At 39.9% G+C, this 12,530-nt stretch overlaps 1 protein-coding gene across 3 annotated transcripts in view; it reads right to left on the reverse strand.

The window, feature by feature from the left end:
* Window positions 1-1,574: 1,574 nt before the first annotated feature.
* Window positions 1,575-12,530, reverse strand: part of LOC112163090 (spermatid perinuclear RNA binding protein) — a 75,250-nt gene continuing 64,294 nt past the window's right edge. For 2 of the 3 annotated variants that reach the window (XM_024299238.2, XM_024299237.2), the window contains exons 17-19: window positions 12,241-12,370; window positions 10,789-10,842; window positions 1,575-6,796 (exon numbers count right to left, since the gene is read on the reverse strand). In XM_024299238.2, coding sequence (XP_024155006.1) covers window positions 6,702-6,796; window positions 10,789-10,842; window positions 12,241-12,370 — 279 coding nt within the window. In that variant the 3' untranslated portion in view covers window positions 1,575-6,701. Of the gene's footprint in view, window positions 6,797-8,508; window positions 8,999-10,788; window positions 10,843-12,240; window positions 12,371-12,530 lie in introns of those variants that run through there. The other variant, XM_024299240.2, reaches the window with a different exon arrangement.

A 12,530-nucleotide genomic window follows, 5' to 3' on the forward strand; every position in this document is an offset into this window, starting at 1 on the left:
TTAATATAAAATTATTTAAATGCAAAGTCCTTTAAGTGTTTTTCCAACGACTTTAAAGATCCTGATGAAATCAGGAATCGTATCAGTATTTTTTCATCTCACACCTGTTCTGGTCCATTTGCCATCTCACTAAAGAGACAAAAGTTGAATGGGAAGAGCTGGAAGACAGAGATGTGAGCCGTGATAGAGGAGGTCAATAGGACCAGTGAGGAGGTTCAAGGTCGGTGTGGAGATACTGAAGGGGATGGAGGCTCATGATTCACAGTGCTGACCTCCACAGGGAGCAGCTGGAATTCAGAGAACTCCATGACTGTGACAGTAGTCACACATACTGTAGTTCCACATTTTAAATGTTTGTCACCTTGTCGTCATGTTAGAAGCTATAAATTAACATTTTATAAATGCTTAATTTTATAAGAAAATGCATTTATTTTTTTCCCTTTCTCTTAATGAATCATAAAGCTGCTATTTATGGAATGATTGAGACGGTAGTTTTCATGTAGCAGAAGACGCTCCGTCTAATAGATGGTGATAGACACTCTGATGATAAAGTTGGATAAACTGTGGATTCATGTTTAGATTATATCTAGAAAATACAACTTTTACAACGGTTGCGTCATTTTATTTTGCTTTATTTATCCATCATACAAAGTGGGATGCAGCTGAAGTTAGCATCTGTTATTAGCCTCCAGTTTGGTGTTAAAGGAAAAATCGTCATCAAAAAGTTCAAACCAGCCGCAAACATTTTACAAAAAATGAAGATTCAATCAAATAAAGTTACTAATTTGTGGAAAATTGTAAAATGGATATTTGAGAATTTTCCTACAGCAAGGCTGGATTCGGTAGACATCCGTTCAAAAACATTAGCATAGAAAATGTTCCTTTGATTTACAAAAAACTCAATAAATGAGCATTTATGTAAAAACAATATATATATATATATATATATTCTTTTTTTCCCTGAAAGATAATCATAGCCTGGATTGAGGGTTAAAATGTCACTATGGGGAAAACAAAATCCTGTTGTCTTTATTTATTTTTTCAATTCATTGTAGAAAAAAAAATAATAAAAGATATTTAAAGATATTTCTTAAAACTAAATTTCTTGTAGTAGCATTTTATTTTGAAAGTAGGTTTTCAGAAACTGGAAGCTTAGAAAGAAAACTATCTTTGTCCATATTTGAAATGGTTCGTGAAAATATTTACTAATTTAAACCGGTTTGTGGCCTGATCAAAGGTTGGAGATCACTGATCTAAAGGTTTCCTCTTAGATTGTCAATAATCATTGATGATTTGTATTTCTAAGTAAATAATTACGGCTTACCTCACTAATATTAAAGGAATCAACAATCCGTATTAATCAAAATATACTAATAGGAATAGAATAAGGCAACAATTGGTATTTTAAATTCTTGAATTGTACATGTATCTTATTATTTTGAGTTATTTTCAAAGAATACATTCATCTATAAATGTGCTGTAAATGTAAAATGTCATTTAGAGTCATGGTTTTTGATCTCTCCTAAAAACATTTTAACAATCCTTTGATCATTCAAGTACCGATAGAGACTCTGCACTTTCTCCGTTTTATTTTTTCTGCTCATCAGGCATTCGTCATGACAGGAACGGTGACCGCCGCAGGCTGTTGCTGCTGATCAAACAATAACGGAAGCCGCTGGAAAAACAACCTTCATCGTTCCTCTTTAACGGCCTCGGCCGAACACATTTCAGAACTTTAATAATGAATGCAGCGTCTGTGAACAGATATCACGGCATAAATGTCATAAATAGGCAGCATCTTAAAATTGTATCTTTTAAATCCTCTTTAGTCGAAAATAAAAAAAAACAAAAAACAGTATTTACAGAAAAAGCAAAAACACATAAAAGCAGCTACTTTTGTCAAAACAGCATCAATGAATTTTTCTTTGAAAAAAATAACAAAAAAGGAAATAATATTAACAATGTAAATGCACTCAAAATAATCCTCACACAGACAGGCAGCTCAAAAGATATATAGTGTATATAGATATATATGTGTTTAACCATATATATTTTAGTCTATATGCTTCTCTACAAAAAAAGCACGTTTACTCTATGAGTAAATACATTCTAATCAACAATCACTATAGCAACAGTGTACATTCCCAACCAAAATGCTTTTGATCAGTTATCAGGAGGGCTTCAACAATCAGTGCACCATGACCAAGAACTATGCAACTACATGCTCAGTGCAACTGCAGCATTGTGTGTATGTGTGTGCATATGGATGCTGAACGCCCCCCCACCCCCCGTCCCTCTCGCCCTCCACAGATGCACACACATGCAGAGAAAGCCATGCGTTCAGCAGTTAAGTCTAGTTAACTTTGCTACCTCAGTTGAAACGCGAGCCGGGATCTATTTCTGCTCCGCAGACCTCAGGTCCACTCGCTGATGAAGCTCCTGAGTGTTTTCTCGAGCTATTCTCCAGCTGCTTCTGGACAAATTTAGTGCCCCCCCGCCTCGCCATCTGACCCTAAACCTGAGCACGGCTTTCCTTCAGAATCTGCAGCAGTTTGCACAAAAGCAGATTTGGGGTCATCAGATCCTGTCCTCCGTTCCACCTCTGAGGTTGCAGATTGATCACACGAGTGAAATTTAGTCTTTGGTGTCTGAATAAATCCCTCCCTGCAGATGAGAAAACCTTTTCTTTCAACTCTACTCGACACAAAACGGGATCGAAGGGTTTTGACGACAGCACTGCTCCCTTTTTTTTATGCTACAGGCGGCCCCTCATGAAGCGCTGTGAAAATGACATAGAGTGGCGTTCCCCTCAACTCATGGCTCAAATCCTTAAACACCATCTGACCGCTCACAATGCCATGCACTGTGCCTGGATGTGAAACATATACACATGTGGTTGGAGTGTGCTCACTTGTGTTCAGGTGTGTGTGTCAGGTGGCCCTGAGTACAGTGTGTGAGTGTGTTGTTTGTGTTCATGTTTTTGTGCTTGTAGATCTAGAGGTGAAGTTTTTGTTCCACACAAGCCACGAGGCAGTGTTGGGAAAACTGTGGAGGCAGAGTGAGAACTGGGAAGATCACGGGCCCTTCTGTCAGGGTCGATCACGCCTCACATGGCGGTTCCCAGACCGTTTCCACGCTTTCCTGGTGGTTAGGAGGTAAAAGCAGAGCATCTCTGAAGCCGACCATCACATCCTCTACGCCTCTAAATGTGAGGACAATTTTTAAAGATTATGCCTGAATTTCTTCGCTACTTCCTAACTCAGGGGTGGACAAATTTTCTTAATCGTGGGCCACAAAGGGTTGTTAAATTTGAAAGACGGAAAGATTTGTTTTGGTAATTCACCTCGTAAAAGAAAGAAATAACACACGATCTGGACAAATCATGCCTTTATCTTGACTGAAAATTACTTAGATTTTTGAGTTTTTATTTAAAAACTGTTGCTTTTTTTCTAGTTTTCACCAATGGATTGATTTCCTTCAGAGAAAAACTCAAACTTAGAGAAATGCTACGTTCATGTGGTTTTGGAAAAATCGGAAAACCGACTTGGAAATCACACATGAATATCAGAAAAACAACAAATCTTCCAACAATACATGAATGTAGAATAACTTCCTGCACCTGAATAAAGTTCAATTTATATGTAGTGCGCCATCTGTGGGAGACATGTGAACTACAGGGAAAAATTACATTAATAAAAGGAAATAAAATCATTATATTCCAGTTTGGCAGGTCAGATTAAATAGTTTTGCCCACCCCTGTCATAACTACTAAAACTCTTGTGTGGGAATATCTAGTGCCCTGGATTTTCAAAGCACCGTAACTCACTACTTTTTTTTTTTTTTTTTTGGAAGGCCAATATCCCAAAAGAACAATCTAATAAATATAAACATTTTACAAATACTATTTATGGTGAAAACCTGGAGAAAAAACAATTAAAAGACTTTTTTTTAACATAAAAAAAATGTTTGAACGCAATGGATTGTGGTCTATATTTATAAATATACTGAGCATCAACACTCAATTTTGGAAATCCACAATAAGTAGTGAAGGAATTTGGATAAATCCTAGGATTATTAAATCAACCTGGATTAAAGTAAAATAACCAAAACTGTAGATTTGGATCTTACTGAGGCCCTTCAAACTAAAATTACAAATTTTCTTTTTTAAAAATGCTGCATGTATTTTGTTTTCTGTATCCTTCTAGTGGACTAATAAAGTTTTTTGACTTGAAAATTGTTGAAACGGAATTTATGACTCAAAGAAGGTTCTTAAATCTTTAACATACTGATATTTTACAACGATTAACACAATCAACATGATTCCAGTAGATTGTAAAGGAGAAAAGCCGCTTTTCTCCTTTACAATCTACTGGAATTATGTTGATCGTGTTAATGCCTGAAAAGTTACAGTAAATCAAAGAACATAAACACTGGAGCTCTGATGTTATAGGGTTAATTCCTGCCCACAAACATAACTTTTTCACCTTAATTTATTCTTTTTTTTTTAAATAAAAATTGTTTTCTTTCTCAATTTCAAACAGTATTGGGGGATTGAAAGGGAATTATTTCGTTCAATAAACTCTAAAATGAAGGACATCCTTCACATTCCCATCAGAGCGTCCTCACAATGACCGTGCTTGCCTTCTGCACGCGATCCTACCGGCAGCACACCGGGGTGACGGGGTCAACCGTTAGGGCGACTCCTTCTGAATGTCTGCTCCGACTGAAGGGAAATGAAAAGGTTGCTCGCTGAGGTCTGACTGTCTGTCTTATTAATCTGAGATGGGGGGTCAAAAGAGGATGTTGAGGGAATTCTGAGCTGAAAGAGAAGGTCTGTATTCACCGCTATCGCTAGAATAGAGTCAAAATTCGGATATTTTCCTGTTGGGTAAAAACCAGGAGAAATATCTACTATTAACTGGCGCGTGCTTTCCCTACATAAAAATGTCAGATGGTGTAATAACTATGTAATGGAGGCTGTTTCAATATTTTGCACATCAAATTCAGCTTCTCAAAGAGTGCTGCAACAATTCATCATCTGATATCGGCTCATCAGTGTCACAGAAATCAAACTCGCGTTTGCTTTTTGCTTCAGGAATATGGAGTCTGAAGGCGTCTGCCGCCTCTTTCTCGGATGTCACTCCGGCTGAATCAAAGCTCCGCAGATCAAGCTGGCGCTCAGACCGAGTCGAGTACCAGGAGAATCAAAGCCTTTCGGAGGCGCGGCCCGTTCGATCGCGCCTCTCCTGACTGACATCTCGCCTCTGCTAAAAGGATGGAAATGTGAGAGCTTTCAGGGAGATACGTCGAGGCTGCAGACCAGCTTCTGCTGATATCGCCAAATACAATCAAAACATTAATCAGATTAGCGCTTACTGGCATCCTGGACGCGTCCGGTACGACGTACATTCAGCGTGTGCCGTGCACGGAACAGTGTAAACCTGCAAGAACCGCTGCAGTATTTGAAATTAGGTAAGGCATCGCGGGGCCAAGATGAGGGATTGGGCCTCAATCTTTTAATCCGAGCTTGAAAGCATCATAACTGCTCAGAATCTGAAGTCAGTCCCTCCTCCTCCTCCTCCTCCACCAGGCCTGTCTGGCTCTCTGCATGTATAACCAATAGATTGTGCTGTTTGTAGAAATGTGTGTGTGAAAAGCAGAAAAGCTGTAGATGTGGACGGCGTATAAGGCAAGCAGGATGGGAAAGATGACGGCTGATAGCTGGGTGTCCATTAACCGTGGGGGGGCGGGGTTACAGATCATACACGCTAAAACACACAGACCTTGTAAGAAGAGTTTTCCCTGCCAGCAGTGAAGCTTATAGAAAATGTGCTTTTGTGACAGGAGAAAGTGGGATGGGGCATGAGGAGATCTGGTTCTGGGCTGCCAAAACGAGCCCCGGGAAGCAGAGAGCGTGCTCAGAAGGACATCAAAGACAAGAGGGAAGAGGAGGAAGGAAAGAAGGAAGGAAGCATTAATATTCACGAGCACAGGTTAATATGAATACCAAAGATAATATTGCATCATCTAGAACTAGCTTCAATTGCTCAGTGTATAGAAAATTGGAAGAAAGCTATACTGTGATATAACAGTTACATATCAATTCATCATTTAAAATAATTTGTAACAACAATAGTTATACTTTATAGGCTATTTACATAAGTACATCATCATATATAATTAACACGTTATAGAAATACACCGTATTTAGGTATATAGTCATATTGTAGCAACACATACACACATACAGGGAATATACAATCATAATTAACTATTGCAATGCGCTGTTTGAGATAAACTTTGTTGGACATTCACATCTTCTCAAGTAAAGGAGCTCAAAGAGACCAGTTCAGGTGTATTGCTATAAGAAAGACTAAAGCTCAGCCTGTTCTTGCAGAACCCCAGCTGAGCGTTCCTCGTAAAATCCCGAGTATTGCTTTTGTAAAGTTGCTCCCTTCGGAGGACGGTCATCTCGCCAGAGAGAAGTGCGAGCTGAGCTCCGGTCAGAAGGTCAGATAAGTTTATCTGGGGGGGGGGGGGTAATCCAAGCGAAACTGAATCGGTGAGCCAATCCGGCAGTCTGGATAGAAAGGCGTCCCGCTTGGAAGGACGGGTGAAGGGAAAAAGGGGCCCGCCTGCAGCCGGCTGTCCTGCCTATGCAAACAGGTTAAGTGTGAGGAGCGTCCGCCAGACGGCGGCCTTTAGAAGTCAGAAAAGAGATCCTGCGGACCCAGATGGATGATGAAAGGAGCGATGGTACGTGGCTGGTAGAAAGGATTGTCAATAAACAGACCGCCTGCAGAGAAGCAGAACACAGACAAAGACATGCAGGTTTTAGAGAACAACAAAGATTGAGGGGGTTTGTCTCAGAAAAATCGATAAAACTAACTCTTATGGGAATCGCCGTTCCATTTCGGTACGCCGATTAGACAGCCACACAAAGGAGCTTTTATGTCAGAAAACTGGCCTGGTAATGCAGAAAACATAATACGGATTCTGCTTCAAAAAGTTTGGTATTTGTCCATGCCTGTTCACACAACAACAACAGTGGACCTGCTCCAACACAAGTTCTGTCTCTACCGTCTTTATGGAAAAAAAAGAAAACTAATTTCGCTTTTAGACTAACACAGCAGGTCAGACTCGTTTGAATGGGTCAGCTTTCACACTGCGCTATCAAGAATGGACCAAACGTTGAGGGAATATATAACGCCGTACATGAAGATACAGAAAAAATGAAAAAAGTTGGACAATCCTCTCACTTCTGTACTTTGACAAGTGTCTTCACCCGCTCACTACACCATGTTTGACTACAAAAAAAAGAACTATTCTTGCTATTTCTGCTTCATTGGGTCACGCTGTGGATTCTTTTCCTTCTCAGAATTCACAGAGCTCGAATCACTTACTCTAGTTGGTTCATTGACCCACTTTGGTTCCAGGACAGGCTGTCTGTTTCACATGGTGACTTTACAAATAAAGGGAAACCTTCAACTTTAGGATTGGTCTGCACCAGACTACGAGATGAACTGAGATGCAACAGTCCCTACATTCTGAAATCTCATTTCTTCATTTTAAATTTATATATCAAAAAAGAGCAAAGACAAGATGCTTCAGTCCAAACTGCAGTTTAAGCTTCAGTCTCTTCTCTCCAAAGTGGTCATCTTGGCAGATACTCTGATTAAAGCTGCTTACAGAGTTAGCAGTCAGTTCGACCTGGAAAGGTAGACGAGGGGAGGAAGAACAATCCTGGTTTTGTCAAATTAATCTGGTAACTTTACTAAAGTCACCAAAGAACAGCAACAGCTGAAAAAAAGAGATTACAAATAACTGGACAAATGTGTGAAGATGAAAACACAGCAGAAGCAAAAACAGTTTCAAGATTTAGGTTTCAAACTTCTTAATAGAACTGAACCAACCATTGGGCAAAACACCAGGTCCTCTCATGCAATGGCTGCGTCTCAAAGCCGTAACCATGGCGACGTCGTCACTCACAGGCAGGACGATGAGTCGGGGGGCAAACATTACTGGCATGCTGTGTCTCTTTCTCTGTAACTGCTCATGTTTACGTCAAAGTTTGTGAAAAATAGTGTAGATTTCAATGTTGCCTGAGGAAAATCTCAACGTGGTTATAGTTTGAGCTTGTGACGCACATAATAGAGCGCAAATGAGCTAAAATAAAAAAATAGAAGTGAACGGCTTCTCCAGAAAACCGGACTAATAGCCGTGGGAAAACTGCCAAACGTGAATCCACACGCAGTAACGAGAGCTAAATTCAGCGCAGAGGATTTAAGGAGGGATCTCCAAATTCAGCGATCGCCTCTAGGCGTGTTTGAGTATCTATGAGCTGAAGGTCAGAAGGAAGCACTGAGATGTTATGTGGAGACACTGAAACGATATCTGAGTAACTGAAGGAACTTGGAGCTCGGTGGTCAGATATTCAGGCTCCAAGAGGCCAAATCCAGATAACTGCTGTGAAGAGTCTGAAATCAATCAGATATACAACATCCAGTGTTCTGTTTTCAATGGAGATAACTTTATTTGATTTCAGCATTACTGATTGATTCCTGTACATCCTGCACACAGCTCACATTATAGTTTGTACACAGTTTATGTGAGCTGTCGTATTGCAAAAGAACATCATCTTTTCACCAAACAAAGCAGAAAACAATTAAAAAAAAGAAAAGCAGATATATTTATAAATATAATTTAGATCCAAAAGTGAGGTAACAATTCACAGTACAAATCCTTCAAGTCTTTTACACTTAAGAACTTAAACCTGCAGTTTTAAAAAAAGTTTTGCTTTAACCAGTAAGAAAACAAAAGCAGTTTTACCGATCCCGATCGCTACTAGTGTAGAAAAACTGAGCAGACTGGGGGTCCGTTTTAGAAAAAAAGCTGGCTGCGTTTGGTCTGGGTCTCCTGTGCTAAAAGAAATGGTAGTGGGGGACGGGGTAGGCGGGCACTTTCATGACAGGCAACAGAAGCATTCTCTTGGGCAAACCTGGAGGGAAGACACGAGAAGCTCTGCATGAGTCCCAGGAAACAAATAACCCAGAGTCCCTACGCTACTGTAACAGGCACTATGCTGTGGGTTGAGTCCGGCAGCTCGCCCCACACAAACAGGGCTCCCGGAGGGGGAGCAGGCCGGGAATGTATGCAGCGAGGTGACAGCCCTCATTAGAGGTTAGACGAGCCGAGGAGGAGCGAGCGGAGAGTTAAAGGGGGAAGAAAAAAAAAAGGAGGATGGGGGGTGAGGAAATGTGATTAAGCCCAGTTTTCCATGAATTTAAACTGCTTACTTATTTATGAGGGGAAATAAATCCACGACCTAAATTAAATGTAGTAATCGGAGACCAGGTGGAGCAAAATGTGTGCAGTTAGCGAAGGGAATCACACAGGAAGCCTGAATTATGCACAAACAGCTGAATCGATTGAATTTACCGTTGAGTTTTTGCTCAAATTGATAATATTATACCACTTACTTGAAATAAAATTGAAAAAAAAATGTAGGAATACACAAAATACTCCCCAGGCGAGTAATAAATGTTGTCAAAACTGGGTTGATCTCAGAGCTCAACCATGAATCAGCTGATTCTGATGAGAAAAGTTGCTCTTTATAACATGATGAACAATTTACATGAGTAATAAGTTGCATATCAGTGCAAAGCTGCTTTTCTCCACTATTTCTCTGAAGAGTTACGATAGTTGAAACAATTTAAACACTGGAGCTAAAACTCTGGTGTTAAAGGGTAAAAGTTAAACTTGAACCAGCAAATGAGAGCGCAAAGAAAATCAGGAAGCGTTAAAAAAAAAAAAAAACACATTTTAAAGAGAAGTTTCTATTTTTGGGTTCTTTTATGACAAACTATTCAGATCAAATTTGATTATTTATGAAAATTTGTTTAATTTGAATAACATTTTTTTTTAAACTAATAAAAAATATGTGTAAAATAAATAAGAGTGTTCTAAAAACCACAGTAATAATTATTATATTTATCTTAATAGTGTTTTTGCAGGTTTTCATGCAAACACCGTGTGCTCTGTCATAACGCCGAGGGTGAAACATTTCTCCTCACAGCCCAGTCCTGGGGGACTCAACACCTATGTGAGGACTCAGAGCTATTACTCCAAAAACATAGGACCCTTTCAAACGCCTGGCTGCAGGGAGAACAGAACGTCGTCCGAACTCTACATGTGTACACAGTGAACAAGGCTGAGTCTGTCCTGGTAAACATGACTGAGTGATGGGGAGAGGGGCGGAGAGACTTTTGTTCCAACACCTCCACTGGCAAAAGCGAGTTAACGTTTGAGTCTTTAAATGTCTTAATATTGCGAGAGTTTAGTGTTAAAAACACATGGATGCTGAGGGAGCTGTGGGTTCTGTAACTTTTTTTATTGAGTTTCATAAAACCCTCGTGTGTACAAAGGATTATTAGTAAATGTTTGTGCATCAGGATAACATCGGGCAGGTCAGGACATGAGAAAGAGGACGGCGATTCAGGTCAAACGGAAGCAGTGAAAGCGGAGAGCAGACCATAAACCCAAAGCTGCCAGAAGCAGATGAATGGAAAGACAAACAGATCTGACTGAAGCAGAGTCCCACAGGCAGCAGTAGCAACTGTCAGTGACGTCAAACCCTAAAGACGGAAATGACGTTTAATCCTGTGATTGAAAGATGAGGAGGAAATGGCCCTACATTCATTATATTCTTACCCACTTGATAGCCTGGACATTGATAGTTTATTAGTGGGGGTAACAGAGATAGGAGGATGAGGAGGAGGAAGCACGTACCATATGCAGGAGCAGCTGCTGCAGCAGGGCTGTAACCGTACGGCGTCCCGAAACCTGATGGATGAGAGGTCAGAAGATCTCATTCAGGTTTGGTTTCAGGCAGAGCCTAAAACTGCAATTAGTGTTTGTGAATGGCAGTCCTGTGCACTGAAGAAAGCTCGAGAGGTCACTCCCATCACTTAGGGTTTGGATTCAAATAAAAAAAATTAAAGACCAACTCAGATGAACATCGTGTTTTTGGTGTTTTTAACTTGTTTTTGTAGACTTCTTCTCATAATAGAGGACATATATTAAGAAAATTGAGATTAAAATTGCATTTCTGAGTGTGTCACCAACAACTCTGAGTCAGATTTATAATGAACTAGTGCAGCTCTGCAGAAAACGTGTCCCAGAAAACGACAGTTTTTCTTTTTTTTTTTTTATATTTTGGCTAAAAACAAAATAATAATAATTAAAATATCCCAGAAAATGCTTTTATGATAGATCAAAAGATGATCAGAGTGGGACTTTAAACACCAAACACAACATTGGTATGACAAGAAAGGAAAAACATTTTACAACTGTTTCAATCAAGATCCCAAATTTCTGAATTGTGCTGCATTTGAGGACCCTCGCCAACAAGCACCTTCTTTTTAAATACTTCTTATCAGCAGCTGCATATTTTGCATAAATAAAAGACAAAATATTAAAGCTTTGTGAAGACTCGTTCTTTTTTTATAAACAATTTTTCCCCCCATGTGGCATCCATTAACAGCACAACCTGTCAATCTAAAAGAAAGCTGTAAAATCTGGTAAATATTCACTCATTTAGCGGTTCTTTCCTCACCGGTGAATAAACATCTGAAAATGGATTCATGGGGATATTTTCACAAACTCCTTTGGTGTCTGTTGTTAATCCCTTACTTCTATCCTTAAAGAGATTTCTGAAGAAGATTATGCAGCAAAACTTTCAAAACAGAGTTTCCGTGGAGCTTTTAAGACAACACTTCCAATGCGATCTTTAAGGATCTGTGTAAATATGAAAATCTTTCTGCCCTAAATAATAAAAAAAAACTTTAATAAAAGCCCAATGAGGGGCAACAAGTCATCCAGTTAATGGCGTGCCACTTTGGTGCATGTTCCCCGTCAGGTTAACCACGCTAACATGATGTGCCCCCCCTGGCTGCTGTGGGGTATTTATGAAAGGCTCTCATGTTTCCATTACAACAAGACAGATGCTTATTTGCCTCAGAGAGAGAAGCCGGCAGCCGACAGCAGAGGAAAATGTCAAGAGAGGAAACGAGAACCAAAGGAAAAGGCCAAACTCTGCAGTAACAATGATGTCAAGTATGATAACCGAAAAAACAACCTCATTGAGTTTTATTACAGAGAAACAAAAAGATTTAGAATTGGGTTTAAATAAAGAAATGTTGTTGTGAATATTTAAAGAAAAAACACTAATCTTGCAAGTACCTGGTGTGACGTATCCAGGAGCAGCTGCGCTGACGAAGGCTCCTCTTGCTAGCGCTGCTCTTCCTCTTCCTCTGGCTACCTGGGCTGCTACTGCTGAGGCTGCTGCTGCTGCAGCCAGAGCTCCTTTAGTCTGCACACAAACACACAGCGCCCCATTCTTTCATCTCCGGCCAAAATGCCATGAAACAGTAGCAGGAGATGCACAGACGTGTATTTTTCAGCATGTAGAGCGCGTGTGTCTGGAGAGAAGGTCTTTGATGGTTCATTGTTTCAGAGTGAATGCCGTGCTG

Source organism: Oryzias melastigma, linkage group LG12 (genome assembly GCF_002922805.2).
Source record: "Oryzias melastigma strain HK-1 linkage group LG12, ASM292280v2, whole genome shotgun sequence".
NCBI classification, from domain to species: Eukaryota; Metazoa; Chordata; class Actinopteri; order Beloniformes; family Adrianichthyidae; genus Oryzias; species Oryzias melastigma.